The 19,115-nt window shown below is 39.7% G+C and overlaps 1 protein-coding gene across 2 annotated transcripts in view; it reads left to right on the top strand.

The window, feature by feature from the left end:
- The window catches only part of AFG1L (AFG1 like ATPase), a 182,149-nt gene that overhangs the window by 1,644 nt on the left and 161,390 nt on the right, over positions 1-19,115 (top strand). For both annotated transcript variants that reach the window (XM_076003078.1, XM_076003079.1), the window contains exon 2: positions 15,545-15,768. In XM_076003078.1, coding sequence (XP_075859193.1) covers positions 15,545-15,768 — 224 coding nt within the window. The remainder of the gene's footprint in view (positions 1-15,544; positions 15,769-19,115) is intronic.

Raw genomic sequence — 19,115 nt, 5'->3', positions numbered from 1 at the left:
AGCTATGGTAAGGCCACTGCACTCCAGCTTGGGCAACAAAATGAGACTTTATCTCTTTTTCAAGAAAAAAAAAGGCACAAGAAAGAATATAGCAAAATGTGAGACTCTTATCCCTGTCTCTTAGCTGCTTATTTTTCCTCCTCAGAGGCAACCTCTTATACTAGTTTATGCATTCTTTTTTTTTTTTTTTTTTGACAGCATATCTTGTTGCTCCAGGTAGAGTGCAGTGGTGTGATCGCAGCTCACTGCAACCTCAAACTCCATGCCCCAGCCTGGTGAGTAGCTGGGACTACAGGTGCGGGCCACCCAGCCCAGCTAATCTTTTCTGTTTTTTGATAGAGACTGGTCTTGCTCTTGCTCAGGCTGGTCTTGAACTGCTGACCGCAAGTGATCCTCCCACCTTGGCCTCCCAGAGTGTTATGATTACAGGTGTGAGTCACTGCGCTTAGTCTGTCTCATTAATTTAATCTTCATAAAACCCTATACATCTGTTTTTATTTTATAGATGTATAAACAGGTGTGCCACCCAACTAGGATTTGAACCCATGCATGTTTGCTTCATGGCCACAAATGTAATCATGTTACACTAGCTCCTTCAAGTAATAATGCATATTAATAGCATACTATAATAATACCATGATCTAGGCCCATCTGAAATGCTGTGGGACTACAGAGGGGAAGTAGCTCTGTTTGGAGAGAGAAGGATTTTGTGTTTTTAGCAAAAATGTGGAAGTGAGCATACATGTCCTTGTTGGTTTATTGTCCCTGAGGGAGAGCAGCTAGGGATGAAGGTGGCAAGGTAGGCTGTGATCTGGTTGAGAAGAGTCCTTATGCTACTTGAAGAAGTAGGACACTGGTGGGGGGTTCTTAGTAAGGGAGATGATCACATCTGTTTTAGCATAATTATTGTTTTGGCCGCCTGAAAAAGGGATGAGAAATGCCTGGATGGGGAATATTGGAAGCTGAGTGATTCTTTTATTTTTTTATTTTTATTTAGCTGAGTGATTCTTTAGGAGAAAGTTGAAGTAATGGTTTAGGTAGGGCCTGAATTACTGCTGGAGAGCAGGGTGGGGGGGTGGTAATTCAGAGACTTGTCTTTGGTACTATAGAATTGACTGACTTGGGAGAAACAGGGAAAGGGAGGAGTTAAGATCAATCCACGTCTCCTAGTCTGGGTAATTTAATCAAGGAAACAAAAAAATACAAAACAAAAAGATAGAGCCAGAGGTATTTTACAGGGAGTTTCAATTTTGGGCTTGTTAGATTTGAGGTGTTTATGATAGTTCCAAGTGAATAAGTCTGGTTGTAGGACACATGGGGATCTGAGTCTAAGAAAGGAAATATGCAGTATTGAGGGCCACAAGAATGGAAGAATGAGCCTGGGAACATTTGAAGAGTAAAAAAGAAAAAGCTGAGTGAGTCCTTGAGTAAAACTGACATTTTATGAGCAGAAGAAGGGAACCTCGTAGGAGAGCAGTTAGAGAGCTCATAGGAGAACTAGGCGAGAAGCCAAGGAGGGGAATGTTTTTAGGTTTTCTAAAACCTAAAAATGAGCATTTCTGAAATTCTATTTTATTTAAGCTAGCCTTAGAAATTAAGTTTATTTCATGAAAGCAAGATAGTGTGAGGGTCACTTATTGTGATTTCTTTTTATTATAGTGTCCTTCTGTATCACAGTGTTATATTTTTAGGTGTCTCTATTAAATGATGACTCATATTTACCTTGAACTCCACAATCTCTTCTTTGGTACATGTTCATAGGAGATTATTCCCAATTAGGTATTAACGTAAGTAGAACTAACCCCCCCAGCCATATGATTTGGTATAATTTACTAGATTTACAGATTTTGTGGTTAAGAAAATAATCTTTAGACTTACTTACTTTTTATTACCTAATTAGATGAATACCCTTATGTAAAACTTCATGTGTCTTGGATTTCCATTAATATTTATTATATTAGAAAAGAACGTTCATGCCTATTCCTGAGATTGATTAACTTTATGATAATAGAGGATATATTTTTTAATTTTTTAGATTTTTTTTTATTTCATCATATTATGGAGGTACAAATATTGTTAGGGTTACAAATATTGCCCCTGCCCCCTCCCTCCCCCCCCGAAATGTCCAATCCCCTGGTGGTGTGCATCGCACTGGTTATGGAAACATACATCCCTTTCCTCCTCCCCACTCCTGCCTGCCCACCACCTGCTAAAAAGTTTTTTTTTTTAAACATTTTGGTTACATTGTATATCTTTGCCTCTCCCTAAGAAGGGTTAGAGTTATACCCTCCCCCTCCAAAATGCTCATCCCATCCCTAAGATTGATTTAAAAAAATATATTTCTTCATTTTCTTTTTTTTTCTTGCCACACCTTGATGTCTTGTGATGTTCAATAGAGGATATTTTTTAAAAGATTAATTTTTTTTTTTTTTTTGAGACAGAGACTCGCTTTGTTGCCCAGGCTAGAGTGAGTGCCCTGGCGTCAGCCTAGCTCACAGCAACCTCAAACTTCTGGGCTCAAGCAATCCTGCTGCCTCAGCCTCCTGAGTAGCTGGGACTACAGGCATGCACCACCATGCCCGGCTAATTTTTTCTATATATATTAGTTGGCCAATTAATTTCTTTCTATTTTATAGTGGAGACAGGGTCTCGCTCTTGCTCAGGCTGGTTTTGAACTCCTGACCTCGAGCAATCCGCCCGCCTTGGCCTCCCAGAGTGCTAGGATTACAGGCGTGAGCCACTACGCCTGGCAAGATTAATTTTTTAAAAAGCATAGTGTAGCTTATTGGCATAGCCAGTACCCTAAATGTAGTTCTGAGGTAGAGGGAAGGGTGGGTATAGTCGAGTGGTTAAGTTTATTGGGTCGTTTCCATTTATGGCATTCACCCTACAATAAAGAACATCTGTGATGAAGTATTACCTAGCATCCTCTAAACTTCTTTTTGTGCTTTTGAATTAATTTTCCTGGCTGCCAAGTCAAGGTATTATTTTCTTAGCAAGGTTGAAATAAGGCAAACTTCTCTTACTGTATGTCAAAATTTACAAAATGTCTCAGCAGGGCATGGCTCATACCTATAATCCCAGCACTTTGGGAGGCTGAGGCTAGAGGATCGCTTGAGGCCAAGAGTTTGAGACCAGCCTGGGTGGCATAGTGAGACCCTCTCTTTAAAAAAAACCAAAAATCAGTGTGGTGGTCATGCGTATAGTCCTAGCTACCCAGGAAGCTGATGCAGTAGGATTGCTTGAGTCTAGGAGTTTGAGGTGCAGTGAGCTATGATTGTGCCTGTGAATAACCACTGCCCTCTAGCCTGGGTGACAGAGCAAGATGCTGTCTCTAAACAAACCACAAAAAAAGTATTTTGGATGCTGGTTGTTTTTGCAGTGCTTTATCTCCCCCAAGGTGCTTTAGTGAGGCCCCATTTCTGCACTTAAATCTTTAGAATCTGTTTCATAACGTCCTTTTACTGTCCTGTACCTTCCTTTTTATTTCTTCTCTTATTTCTCCCATCTCAGAAGATACTGTATCAACATGTTTTCTATCCATACTCTTGACCATGTGATAGTTTTCAACAATTTTTAAAGCCTGAACATGTAATTCTTGTAGTAGTTCCTTCACAGTTCATAATACAATTTATATCTTAAATGTAGCTCCTGTGGATTCCATCTAAAAATTCTCATTTATATATGTGTGTGAGTGTATAAAATTTAAAATAACTAACATAACAAATAGATCAGTTATTTTTCTTTCTCTTTTGAAAGAAAATAGATCCCCTAGATCTCATTATTAAATAGTGTGTGAACAGGGTGAATATTAAGGAGTTACTCAGTATGCTGGGCCATGCCTATAATTACTTCAGAATAGCTTTATTCAGAATTTTAGGCAGTATTTTACTGATTTGTTATCATGAAATTTAAAGTACTATTTTTTTCCTTTTGTAAAGTTATACACGTTGGCACATTTAAGATTAACTAGCTTCTAAAGGAAAAGAATGATAACCAGCAAGCATTTAGTTTTAATTTTCATAATTTTTCTATTTAAATCAAAAGCACCCTTTTAAAGCCCCTAAATCAGCCTTTTATAAATAAAGTAAATCATCTTGTATGCATTCCTTGATGATGGCTTATGTTGTTTTTCTAAAGAAAGAGTTTAATTAAGATTTGATTTTCTTCTATTCTGCACTTTGTTTATTCATCACTGTATCAAACATAGGTCTTTAATGTCACTGATAAGTCTTAACTTTTTGGGTCATTGATGACCATTGCAGTTTTCAAAAAAGCAGCTGAATATTTATCATTTGGGCATAATTAGAACATAATAGAGCATAAATGGGCTGCCTATGACCTTAGCATGGACTTCTGTTATTGCAGGAGAACATTTCTGGTCAGTGGCCACTGTTTACAGTGTGTTAAAATCAACACAAATGTACAAATAACTCATGAATAATTGTGAACACAGTATTTGAATGGATGTTTAATAAATATGCATTAAAAATCTAATTACAGTAATGAAGTTTACAGCTGAAATTTTAATCCAGCCCTTTAGAAATATTAAACGTGCTTTTCCTGATTGTGCATTTTTCTCACAGCAGTTGGGTAAACATTTTAAACTGGAAATCTAAAATTCCTTATATAGTTTTGATTTCATTTAACTAAGCATGTGTTCTTTTTGGCAACAATCTTCTTTCTCTTTGTGAAGAAGTGAAGCTTCTTTATACCATAACTGTTACTTTGAAGAATTTTGATCAGTTCTGTTTTAGGACTGGTGAACATAACATATAGGATACCAGATGACTAATAAAGCCTGACCTGGAAAGACTAGATTGTGGTTTTTGTTTCATTCTGTAGTACTGGATCAGTCACTTAATTTGGTATTTCCATTCCTTATCTTTAGAATGGGATTAGTTGTCCTAATTGTACCTTCCTCACAGATCATTTATGAGGCTCAAATAAGTTATTATATGAGAAGGCCCTTTGAAAACTGTAAGAAATGTTACATATGTGGCTATGCTAGGAATAATTGAAATATTAGTGCTGACATGCCAGAGTTGGTGGAATCCAGTCAGTGAATAGAAGTGGAATGAACTCAACTCTATACAGGATTACTAAAGTCATTTTAATTCTGGAGAGACTTACTTATATTAACAATGACTCTCGTGTTATCCTGGGTGGAGCTGGAGCCCATTTTACTTAAGTAAAGTATCATAAGAATAGAAAAACAAGCACCACATGTACTCACCATCAAATTAGTGCTAATTGATCAACACTTACGTGCATATATGGTAGTAACATTCATCAGATGATGGGCAAGTGGGAGGGAGGCAAAGGGGATGGGAATATTCATACCTGTTAGGTATGGTGCACATTGTTGTGGGGATGGGCACACTTGTAGCTCTGACTTATGTGGGTCAAAGGCAATATATGTAACCTAAACATTTGTACTCCCGTAATATTCTGAAATTAAAAAAAACCCAAACAATGGCAAAGGGACTGGTCTGATTTTAGTGCTTTGAATTCTAGAAAATGTACTTCTGATTTTTCTAAGATTGTGCAAAGGGCTTCTGTAGATAATCAGGGTGGTTTTTGTTCTCCTGGACTTAACCACCTTTTCTCGGGTTCTCTGAGGTTCTTAGAAATTATGAATTACTTCTTTCATTGTGATATTTGAAAGAAAGCTGTTGAAATTTGATTTATAGTTTGCAGGTAAATCACTAAGGTAAATTGTCTTCATTTAGTAAGAAGCGGAGTCTCTAGTCATTCCCTAGCACAGTGCTTCTCAAACTTTGCATACATGAAACACCTAGGTATTTTGTTAAAAAGGCAAATTTTGATTCAGAGGCCTGGATTAGGGCCTCACGTCTGTATTTCTGTTCAGCTCCCTGGGAATGCCTGGTCAGAGTTTCATCAGTGTACTATCACAACCTGATACTTTCTTGTTATTTCTTGTTTAATTTTCTGTCTTCCCCTCTGACTGGAATAAAGGCTCAACAAGGACAGGAATTTGTTTTGTTTGGTGCTTTTTCACCTATGTCAAGAATAGTACCTTGACATACTGTTGGTTCTCAACGAACACGAGTGAACGAACAAAATTGTCCATGGCTTTTTATTTGTGTAATAGGATTATTATGAGGATTAATAAAAATAATGATGTCAAGTTACTTAACCTAGTCCCTGGCACACATTCCCCTCTATCTTCTCATGCTCAATAAAGGTGAATTGCCATTAATAAATTTTCCTTCTAAAACTCTTAAATGTTGACAATTCCTTTTTAAAAAGTGGTACTTAACCTGTTTTTTTTCCCGGCAAACTTGTTTGAAAAGGCCATATATTTAAAGGTCTTGCCTTTGAAAAAATACACACACACACAGTTTTCTTTCTTTTAAAAAATCAATTAATGAATTAATAATAATTGTATATATTTATGGGGTACACTCTGATGTTTTGATGAATGTATACATTCTAGAAAGAATAAATCAAGCTAATTAATATATCCATTACCTCACCTCCTTATGTTTTTGTGGTGAGAATGTTTAAAATCTTTTAGCAATTTAAAAATACATAATATATAATTTTCTTTTAATTTCAAGAGGCTCCCAGATACCTCTCTTCCCTTATGTCTGTCATGGACCGTAAACTCCAGACCTTCTTCAAAGAAACTCCTGTCCTTATTCTATAATAATTCTTGTTAGGGCTATTAGTGACAATTTGGATTGCCTTTTCTTTTTGCATTGTAGGCTACTATTTGCCATTAGAACATAATTTTGATTTATTATATTATTTGTTAATGTAATAAGATCAGTTAAATGGAGCATATTAGCATAGACTTCAGGACTCCAGAACTTCAGGAGAATTTTATTTGTTCCAAACTTACATTTTAAGATGAAAACTTAAAAATTGGGGGAAATTGCTTCTTTCTCTGCAAGCACTCCTGCAGAAATAGTTAAAAAATGGTGAACATTCCTAAAATCTGGTAGACTTTCTGTAAGAAGTGTGGCAAGCACCAACCTCACAACACATTCTCTGTATGCCCTGGGAAAGAGGAATTATGGGAGGAGGTAGAGATGCTATCATGGGCAGAATAAGCTGATTTTCCAGAAAAAAGCTAAAAATACAAAGAAGATTGTGCTGAGGCATAAATGCCTTGAGCCCAACTTCAGATCTAAGAGAATGCTGGTCATTAAGAGATGCAAGCATTTTTTTTCTCTTTTATGTAGAACACCTGACAGTCAAGGAGATGCAAGCATTTTGAACTGGGAGGATATAAGAAGAGAAAGGGCAATGTGATAGTGTTCTAAGCTTCATCTTTTATTATGAAGACAAAATCTTGAGGTTACATTTACTTAAAAAAATTGGGGGAAATAAAAGCAATTACAACTATACTGAAAAATATGAAGAAAGTCAATTTTTACCCCTGGGAAAGGTAAAACTAAATAGAAGTAATTGTTAAAATATCTAGAAAGTTATAAGAGATTGTTCAGATCTAGGATACCAAGATATTTACTAAATCTTAAAACAAGTGGGCTATGGAGTATATTAGGATCTTCCTGAAACTTTGTTTAGGAGAAAGTAGTAAAATAAGATACAAAATTGAAGTATTAGAAGAGTGTAGACTTTTTAGGCCTCTAAAATCTTCCATTTGTGTTTGTAGATCAGTGTGTGGAACTTCAGAATGGCATTTTCCCACTGTCCATTTGGAGTACAATAAGACAAATTAATACAAATCAAAATAATATGGCAGCAGCATCACATAATTTGTGTACACTGATGTAGTAATAGATTTAATTTAGTGCAGCTTTTGAGAAGTCTTTTGTATTTCAATTTATACAGCTGCTATCCAGGGCTAAGCTGGCCAATCTCTCAGTCTTGAGTATCTTGCCTGACGGATTCTCATTTTATCTCTGCTGACTAGCTGAATTTATGCCTCATCTTCAGTGCACCTTGGTTTTCTTTTTTGAAAAATGGGAATGAAGTATACCCTACTACATAAAGATGTTAGGCTAGTAAAAATAAAAGAAGTGAAGGACTTTAAACCTCTTCAAAGGCAGATGCCAAGAGAAACATGCTTTGCCCACAATCCTAATATTTCCTATGAATAACTTTTAAAAGTTAGGTTTCTTACATTTGTAAACAGGAAGAATATGACAACTGAGGAGTAACTGGACTTGGCAACAATGGGCCATAGGTCACCTTGGAGAAGGCATCTAAGTAGAAATCTGAGCACAGTGTTGAGAAGTGAGGGGATGTGGGGGAGTGGCCACAAAAAGCAATGGTCACTCTTTTAAGTGGTTTGGCTGTGAAGGGAAGAAGGGAGGGCAGATACCCCATGACTGTTGGGCCAAGGAGGTTTTGTTATTGTTTTTAAAGATGTGAAAGCGTTGGGACAATAGGAGGCGACCAATAGAGAGGGGAAGTTGATGACATTGTACAGGGGTGGTTAATGAGGAGAAGGAGATCTTTGAAAAGCTTAGAATGGAGGAGATTAAAAAATATTTAATAAGCATCTACCATGTACCAGGCACTGTTTACAGGGGAATACAGCATTGAACACAGCAGACAAAAATCCCTGCCCTAAAAGAGCGTATATTCTGGTCTAGAAACAGAAAACAAAAAGGTAAGTTACATGACATTTAGTATAACTAAATCTAGTAGGTTTTTGTCTAGTATTTAAAAAATATGTGTATATATATATTTTAAAGACTGTATCATGTGTGGAAAGATTATATTTTGCTACTATTTCATGCTTTTACTAAATCGCTTCTTATTTCATGACATTTTTTTCAGTTATATTTATGTACATGTATATTAGGTCATGATATTTAAAAAGGGTCTAAAAAGCTAGAAAGCCTGCCGGGCGCGGTGCCTATAATCCTAGCACTCTGGGAGGTTGAGGCGGGAGGATCGCTCAAGGTCAGGAGTTGGAAACCAACCTGAGCAAGAGCGAGACCCCATCTCTACTATAAATAGAAAGAAATTAATTGGCCAACTAATATATATATAGAAAAAATTAGCTGGACATGGTGGTGCATGCCTGTAGTCCCAGCTACTCAGGAGGCTGAGGTGCGTGGAGCATTTATTTGAGTTCAGAAGTTTGAGGCTGGCTGGGCGTGGTGGCTCACGCCTGTAATCCTAGCACTCTGTGAGGCCGAGGTGGGAGGATTGCTCGAGGTCAGGAATTCAAAAACAGCCTGAGCAAGAGAGAGACCCCGTCTCTACTATAAATAGAAATAAATTAATTGTCTAACTAAAATATATATAGAAAAAATTAGCCGGGCATGGTGGCGCATGCCTGTAGTCACAGCTACTTGGGAGGCTGAGGCAGTAGGATCACTTGAGCCCAGGAGTTTGAGGTTGCTGTGAGCTAGGCTGACGCCATGACACTCTAGCCCGGACAACAGAGGGAGACTCTGTCTCAAATAAAATATAAATAAAATAAAAAATAAAGCTAGAAAGCCACTGATTAGAGGAAAGGTAAAGGTATTAATAGTCTTTGATGGAATGAGAAATAGCTCCTAAGCTGTAAAATAAGGGAAAGAGAAAAGGATGGGGGTAGATACGGTTGAGTTTGGAAGTTTGGCGGTAGGAAGCTGAGGGACCTTGAAGGATGGGTGGGAGTTTATGGAGCAGAAATTGGGTTGGCAGAGGGTTGGAGGATGACTAGGCAGGGCAATCTATTAATATACGAACAAAGGTGTGACTAAGAAATGAAAGAATGGAAAACGTTTGAGACATGGTTGGTAATCCAGTTTGTCCAGAAGGCAACCCACATTATTGAATCTACCTTTGCATTTTTAATCCTACCCAGCTCCCTAACATTTCTGCTATTGCCCATCCTAATTTGGGCCTGTGTTATTTCCCACTTAGAATAGTTTTATAACCAGTGTCTATGCCAAAATTTGTTATACTTGCCACTGCCAGATAATCTTGATCTATTAACAAACACTTCAAACTTTTGTCCCTCTATCCCCACTTAAAAAACAAAAAACAAAAACCAACTTTGATATTCCCCATTATTCTATGACATGTGGCAGGTACTCAATCATTTCTTGTATCAATGGAGAATAGAGGGAAAGTAGTCTGGGAAATGCAGTCTGGGGCTATTTTGTGGATTTCTTGAACCCCAGAATGAGGATACTATTGTGGCGTCAGGGGTGACCAAGACTACCCTGACTACCCCAGGTTTGGTAATCCTCTAGGGAGACTCACAAGACATAGTCTGACCCACAGCTGTGATTTATTACAGTGAAAGGATACAAAGCACAGTCAACAGAGTGAAAAGGTACATGTACATGGGACTTAGGAAGTCCAGAGGAAACCAGGCACAATCTTCCAAGAGTTCTCTCCTGGTGGAATCACACAGAATACGCTTAATTCCCCAGCAACTAATTGGACAAGAGGTGTGAAATGTTGTGGACCAGGAAGCTCATTAGAGATTCAGTGCCTAGGGTTTTTATTAGGGGGTGGTCACATAGGTACCCTCTGCCTAGCACGTACCAACATTACAGACTTACAGAAGGAAACTAGGTGTTCAGCATAATATTGCTGAACTAGGTGTTTAGGCACAATGAGTCACTCTTCACTTCTGGGACTTGTGGGAACCCTCTTGAAATTCAAGTTCCCAGACACCAGCTAGGGTTATTCTTGCCAATAGACCTTACTATCTGTGGACAGCAGTCTCAGACCTGCTGTGATAACCCTTTTCTGCACACTATTTGGAATTAATGTGATCTTACAGGGTGGTGAAGTGGCCTCAGGGGTTGTTGGGAAATGGGAAGGTGTGGGTGTAGGAATGACTAGGCTATGAATAGGGTGGGACTTTGTGTCCGCCACTTCTCTCTTTAATAAATTGAGGATTCCATGGAAAATTGTGTATGTAACAAAGGGGTTGCTATTAAAGTTTGAAAATCACTCCTTTAAACAATGAGATGAATTTCAAGCAAAAGATTGATAAAATCACATTTGGATTTTAGCAAGGTCATCCCTGGAGTGGTGGAAGATATTTTAGAGATGGTGGTGGTGGTAAATTTGGGGTAGTGGAGGTGATGGGAGGCAGGGAGTCTACTGTGATAGCCCAAGGCAGAGATAATAAGAGCCCGAACGAGGGTGGTAGGATGAGGAAGGGAAAGAGGAAATGGATTAGAGGGTGTTTAGGATGTAAAACTGAGTAGCATTGATGATTGATTGGCTTGAGAACCTGGTTGAGGGGTGGGGAATGGATGAAGGGGAAGAAGTTAGTGTTACTCTAAGGTTTCTACCTTGTTTGACTCCAGAAACAAAGGAGGGGATGAAAAAGAACATTTTTCTCCGGTTGTAAAAGTCTCAAATCCTCTGATACTAACTGGGTATCTAACAATTCTTCAATTCTGACACCATCTATCTGAAGTGAGCATCAGATCCCCTAACTATTCTTTTGGGAAGAGGCTTCTAACGAACAAAAACAAACAAAAGAGATCCCCCATCTAAAGGGCTCAGTCCCACAAAATGCCTTCAATTTATTTATTTATTTATTTATTTAGAGACAGAGTCTCACTTTTTGCCCAGGCTAGAGTGAGTGCCGTGGCATCAGCCTAGCTCACAGCAACCTCAAACTCCTGGCTCAAGCGATCCTACTGCCTCAGCTTCCCGAGTAGCTGGGACTACATGCCCGGCTAATTTTTTGTATATATATTTTTAGTTGGCCAATTAATTTCTATTTTTAGTAGAGATGGGGTCTGGCTCAGGCTGTTTTTGAACTCCTGACCTCGAGCCATCCTCCCGCCTCGAACTCCCAGAGTGCTAGGATTACAGGCGTGAGCCACCACGCCTGGTCAAAATGCCTTCACTTTAGATACCAGCTGTAAAAATGGGGTGCCCAGGCTATCCACACATCTACCTGGCTGACTGCAAATTTTGGGATTCCCATATCCTCCTTCCCCTTCATGTTTGATAATTTGCTAGAATGGGCCACAGAACCCAGGAAAACACTTATGTTTACCGGTTTATGATAAATTACACAACTCAGGAACAGCTAAAGGGAGAGTTGCAAAGGGCAAGGTATGCCACCCTCGCAGCACCTAGATGTGTTCACCAACCCAGAAGATCTCCAGATTTTCTTCTTTAAGAGTGTTTAAGGCCAGGTGCAGTGGCTTATGCTTGTCACCCCAGTGACTGAAGAGGATAAAGCAGGAGGATCACTTGAGCTTAGTAGTTCTAGGTTGGTAAGCTATGATTGTGCTACGACACTCAGACTGGGTGACAGAGCAAGACCCTGTCTCAAGCAATATGGAGATACCTTAAAGTGATACAAGTGGATCTACCATTTGATCCAGCAATCCCATTACTGGGCATCTACCCAAAAGATCCAATGACACTCTACAAAAAAGACACCTGCAATTCAAATGTTTATAGCAGCACAATTCATAATTGCAAGGCTGTGGAAACAGCCCAAGTGCCCATCAATCCAAGAATGGATTAATAAAATGTGGTATATGTATAGCATGGAGTACTATTCAGCTCTAAGAAACAACAGTGATATAGCACATCTTGTATTTTCCTGGTTAGAGCTGGAACCCATACTACTAAGTGAAGTATCCCAAGAATGGAAAAACAAGCACCACATATACTCACCAGCAAACTGGTGTTAACTGAGGAGTACGTAAGTGGACACATAGGTACTACAGTAGTAGGGTATTGGGCAGGGGGGAGGGGTGAGGGGGGCGGGTATATACATACATAATGAGTGAAATGTGCACCATCTGGCAGATGGTCATGCTGGAAACTCAGACTTGTGGGGGGTGGGGGGGAAAGGCATTTATCGAAACCTTAAAATTTGTACCCCCATAATATGCCGAAATAAAAAAAAATTAAAAAAAAGAAAGGCAAAATTAGAAGAATTATAAATATAATCAAGAACTAACTAATACATCCAAGAACTCTTTATCTGAAAAAAAAAAAAAAGTGTTTATAGAGCCCAGTCTCCAGCCCCACCTTCATTCCCAAGAAGTTGGTGGATGGGGTTGAAAATTCCAACCCTCAACAAACTTGGTCATTCTGGCTACCCGCCCTGTCCAGATGCTATGTAGGGGCTCCACCCTAGAGTCACCCATTAGCGTGAACTCTGGAGTGATGGAAAGGGACTCATTATGAATAAGGATCTGAATAAGGATAGTCCTGTTACTCAAAATATCAAGATTGGGGATCTTTCACTTGGCCAGTAGCAAACAACTCTCCACCAGAACTGGGTCTTGATCGGTGGGAGTTTTAATTACTTGTAGTAAGTGAAGAAAGCACTGGGGACATTCTCCGAAATAGTGTCTCCCCAAGGGAAAGTAGCATAGGGTTTTTATAGGGTAGTAGAGAAAGAAAAAGATGTGTCATCTCAGGTAGGGTTGTAGTTCCCGTTACGTATGCGTGGTTAGTTCGTCATGCTAGACACAGGTCACATGTGATGAAGCTACAGCTCCTCCTGGGGTGGAGACTTCAGCTTGGTAATGAGAAAAGTTCACTTGAATTCATCTACAGGCTGCCTGGGTCTGCCATGAGCTAGTTTTAGCCAGCTGAGTAGCCTTATAAACAAAAGCTGCAGAACAGGTTGATTGCTCAGGTTGGTTGAATTCCCATCGTCTCTGGAGAGCCTCCCTTCCCCTACTTACACTGTTATTCTGTAATTAGGAATTCTGTGCCAAGAACCAGGGATGAAGATCAAATGTATTTTTTATTATGTCACACTGGCAAATACTTCAAATTGCTGGGAACCTTTAGAGAACTCTCAAGCTATATCTCCAGCTTCAACATTGAACCCAACTCTTTTCCCTGGTCCTGTGAAGCCCAGCGTTCCAGGAAACCCTTAGATTCTCTTTTATAGGCCTTAAGCACCCTGTATTAGTTAGGGCAGGGGTCCTCACACTTTTTAAACAGGGGGCCAGTTCACTGTCCCTCAGACTGTTGGAGGGCTGGACTATAGTTTAAAAAAAAAGTATGAACAAATTCCTATGCACACTGCACATATCTTATTTTGAAGTAAAAAACAAAAATGGGCAAAAACACCCGCATGTGGCCCGTGGGCCATAGTTTGAGGACACCTGAGTTAGGGTATGACAAAAGACCCCAAAATACACTGCTTTAAAAGCAATACAGAAGTTTATTATTCTCTTATATAAAAATCCAGGTATAGGTCAGGACTGATGATAGGAAAAAAGAGAAAAGATAAAAAATTTTTAAAAAAAGGAAAAAGAAAAAAAAATCCAGGTAGGTGATTCAGAGCTGATTTGGCAGTTCAGCGTTATTGGAGAACCAGGTCCGTGTACCTAATGCTCTCTGCTTTACTCAACATTCTGTGTGCATCTCATTGGCTCTTCTAGCTGCAGTCATCATACTTTCACTCCAGGTAGAGGGAGGGTGGGAAAAACGAAGCTGGAAGGATATGCCCTTTTTCTTTAATGGTGTATATGAGAACTGCACATGTTTCTGCCCACATCCCGTTGGTTAGAACCTGGTTACATGGCCAGGAAATATAGTATGTAACTGGGCACCCTTGTTGTCAGCTAAAGCTTCTACTCAGAAAGGGGGAACAGATAATAGAAGACAGCCCTGCCTTATCCCTAACATTCATGGTATATTTAAGGACTTTGCCTCCACTCTTTTGGGAAAAATGTGGAACTAACATTGTGACTGTTAATTCATTTTGCTACGGGAAGTAATTTTCATGTTATTGTAACAAAGAAAACATGATATTCAATGAAATTAATGAAATGCTGGCAAAATACCTTTGAGAAATCTTTTATTATAAAAAATGAACCAGGCTGCTGCTGTTTATTATTTATTGCTTCTAAAAAACAAGGAGCTTACATGCTCATTAAACTTAATCTTAGCCAAAAGGCCAAGAAGCGATTACCTGGTCATTAAACCTGCCCCAGATAATGAATGGAATTATGATTGTACCTCATCATGGCCAATTGTTTCTCTTCTAGAACAGACTAAAGAAAGGATCAGAACACCACCCTGCTTTGAAGCAGACACTCTTCTTGTGTCTCAGCTCTGTGTTCAACCCCCTAAAGGTTATGGAAAAAGAGGGAAAAAATTATAAGCAGAGGGCTGAAATCAATGTAGTAATATCTGTATGTTGTATTGTTTTGGGGTAGAGAATAAAGGAGCAGTAGAAAACCCTTGGGACTAATCTCTAATTCTCTGTCTTGGTGCTTAATAACCAGAATTGGGGCTAACTCAAAGAAAAGCAGCACTCGTGCTTTTGGGAAGCAGTAATGAACCCAGGTGGCTCGTTTAGTGGATTGACAGCAAAGTAGAGGCTCTGTGGCAGGTTAGGCCTTCTGGAACAGAGGTTACAATTACAGTTTATTGTTTGGGGGTTTATGTTCTTTTATTAAAATGAAAATGTCATATTGCACAAATGTGTTTTATATATTTTTATAATCAAAATGACATTTACAAAAGCTGCTCAAATAGAAACACGTAACTAGTTAAAAGTTTGAATATGACCCTTAAGAAACATATGTAGAACAATATGAAATATCTTTAAGAAAGTCTAAAATTTTGTATATGTTTTTGTTTATAGCCTATACAGTTCAGACACCTGACAGTATGACCCCAACTGCTACTTCAGAGCCTTATTGGAAAGCTTTGCCTGTTTGCCATGGACCCCTGGACCACTATGACTTTCTGATCAAAGCTCACGAGCTAAAGTATGATGAACATCAAAGAAGAGTCATACAGTGTTTGCAGAAATTACATGAGGACCTTAAAGGATACAGTATAGAGGCAGAAGGCCTTTTTTCGAAGGTGAGGTTTGTGAGATATCAAAGTTTGAACAGTTAAAGGTATAAGTGTTTTATGAAATGGAGTCAATACAGTAGGGAACAATTGTGAGACAGCTTGAAAGTTTCCAACCAGTTTCTCTAAACAAATTATGTTGGATTCCCATTCCTGGCCTCTTGATGTTCTATAGCTTTCTTTTACCTTTGGGGATTTGAACAGCTTCATATTTAGGTATTAAAAAATACATTCCAATCTTAATGAAGACTTCTAAGTAATTCAGAGCTTTCACCTTCCTTTAGCTCAGGCCTCACCCAGGGATCACGAGAGGCATAGGAGGGGTGACCTGTTCTTCCCCTTCCCTTTGTCCTTTCTCTGCTTACCTGGCTTCTTTAGGGTCAGAATGAGAAGAATAAGAGATTCGAGTGACACAGTGAGTCTTAAATGAGCAGTTACCTGTTAGGGCCTTTGTGTGGTGGATGCTGTCAGACACGTGCTGTGCTGAGGGGCATATTGGTGGTTTCTTCAAGATTCCCGTGGTGACCTCCACACTGCTCTATTCTTTGACCTCTCATGACTCTGGGGAAGCATCTCACATCCCTGCATTCTTCTGGGACCCCCTTGCTCTTGTGCTTAGCTTTCTTGGGTAGGGTCCTTTCAGGACAGCTCTTGCTGGGTCACCTTTTATGGTGTCTGCTTAGGCCACAGGCATCATAATATGTCCTTTCTCCAATCCCTGCTGCATGGGCATCTTCAGTTGGCATCCTGTCCTCAGACTTCTGCAGCAAGAAACAGGCACTAGTCTCTTATCTTTGTCCTGTAAACCCCACTTATCCTGGGGACACATATCAAGTTCTTCCATGAACTCTTCCACACCATGCTCTGCTAGCTGCCTGCACATTTCCATACCCAAGCAAACATCCAGCTGGGAGTGGGATGCTCATCTCCTCCTCCACACAACCCTAATCTCTTTGGATGCTTCTCTTGCAAATCTCTAGTACTTGGCATGAAGGATCTAGGGGGAACGCAACAGCACACCTTACCCAGCCATCAGCTCTCTACCTTGATCACTCTTTTCAGTTTCTCTTTGGCTTTAGGGTTGTTTTTGCCTTTTATTTTTTTAAAAAGTAATTCTTGCGTGGATGTGACTAATTCCTCTCTCTAGAGTGTGGGAGGAACTTGTCTTTCTGTGTCCTCAGCTTTGAGCTTTTACTGAAATTTTGTGACAACAGGAAGACTTCTGTTCTTTATCCATTATAGAAGTCAGTGGTCTCATCTTTGAATTGTGAGGAATATTAATAGTAATCAGAATTAAAATATGATTCAACCTAAGAAAATAGTTTTCCTTTAATTGAGTGCCCCCTTGACCTACCAAATATTCTCTTTTGTTTGTTTGTTAATTAATTAATTTATTTTTTGAGACAGGGTCTCTCTCTGTCACCCAGGCTAGAGTACAGTGATGTCATTATAGCTCACTGCAGCCTCAAACTCCTGGGCTCACACAGTCTCCTGCCTCAGACTCCCACAGTAGCTGGGATTCCTGGTACATGCCACCACGCCCAGCTAATTTTTTCTATTTTTTAGTAGAGAGGGTCTCACTCTTGCTCAGGATGATCTTTAACACCCGACCTGAAGTGATGCTCTTGCCTCAGCTTCCCAGAGTGCTAGGATTACAGGCGTGAACCACTGCACCTGGTCCCAAATATTCTTTTATTGTAAGGTCTTTAGAAGAAAGGCACTGTATAACATATATTAGTAGTACCTTATTTAAAAACTAATGAGGCCGGGCGCGGTGGCTCACGCCTGTAATCCTAGCTCTCTGGGAGGCCGAGGCGGGCAGATTGCTCGAGGTCAGGAGTTCGAAACTAGCCTGAGCAAGAGCGAGACCCCGTCTCTACTATAAATAGAAAGAAATTAATTGGCCAACTAATATATAGAGAAAAAATTAGCCGGGCATGGTGGCGCATGCCTGTAGTCCCAGCTACTTGGGAGGCTGAGGCAGAAGGATTGCTTGAGCCAGGAGTTTGAGGTTGCTGTGAGCTAGGCTGACGCCATGGCACTCACTCTAGCCTAGGCAACAAAGTGAGACTCTGTCTCAAAAATAAATAAATAAATAAATAAAAAACTAATGAAAGTAATTTTATTTTTTTAAAAAAATAAAATTACTGAGAATATAATTAAATAGTTTTATTTTTTATAAAGAAAAAGGCTTCCATTGTGCTAACTCATTTGGTTGAAAGGAATAGAGATTCATTTAAGGTTACAGAAAGGAATGGAGATTTAGAATAAGATTCCACATGAACATAGCAATTACAGGCATCTCTATTACACAGCTAGGCCTCATGGTGCTCTGCCATGCATGTAACACATTGTCTACTAGGTAGGACCTTGGTTGGGCACGGTGGCTCATGCCTATAATCCTAGCTCTCTGGGAGGCTGAGGCAGGTGGATCACTCAAGGTCAGGAGTTCAAAACCAGCCTGAGCCTTTAGTGAGACCCTGTCTCTATTAAAAATAGAAAGAAATTAATTGGCCAATTAAAAATATATAGAAAAAATTAGCCAGGAATGGTGGTACATGCCTGTAGTCCCAGCTACTTGGGAGGCTGAGGTAAAAGGATTGCTTGAGTCCGCTTGGTCCACTTGAGCTACTATAGCAAAATACCATAAACTGGGTAGCTTATAAACAACAAAAAAAATGGTTTCTCACAGTTCTGGAGACTGGGAAGCCCAAGATCAAGGTGCCATTGCTGACAAATTCAGTGTCTGGGGAGGGTCTGCTTACCTGTTCATGGACAACTGTCTTTTCACTGTGTCTTCACATGGCTGAAGGATAAATGGGCTCCCTGAGGCCTCTTTTATGAGGGCACTAAGCCCATTCATGAGGGCTCTGCTCTCATGACCTAATCACTGTCCAAAGGTCCTACCTTCTTTTTTTTTTTTGAGACAGAGTCTCACTCTGTTGCCCGGCTAGAATGTCCTAGCGTCAGCCTACCTCACAGCAATCTCAAATTCCTGGGCTCAAGCAATCCTTTTACCTCAGCCTCCCAAGTAGCTGGGACTACAGGCATGCACCACCATTCCTGGCTAATTTTTTCTATATATTTTTAGTTGGCCAATTAATTTCTTTCTATTTTTAATAGAGACAGGGTCTCACTAAAGGCTCAGGCTGGTTTTGAACTCCTGACCTTGAGTGATCCACCTGCCTCAGCCTCCCAGAGAGCTAGGATTATAGGCATGAGCCACCGAGCCCAACCAAGGTCCTACCTTCTAACACCATCACCTTGGGGGTTGGGATTTGAATATATGAAGTTTGGGGGGACCAGACCAAACATCGAGACCATAGCATCCACTTACTCTGTTGTTCCTTTTTTCC

The sequence above is a fragment of the Microcebus murinus genome, chromosome 5 (genome assembly GCF_040939455.1).
Source record: "Microcebus murinus isolate Inina chromosome 5, M.murinus_Inina_mat1.0, whole genome shotgun sequence".
NCBI lineage: Eukaryota > Metazoa > Chordata > Mammalia > Primates > Cheirogaleidae > Microcebus > Microcebus murinus.
The sequence above is the reverse complement of the archived record's forward strand: the minus strand, read 5'-3'. Positions and strand labels throughout refer to the sequence as shown.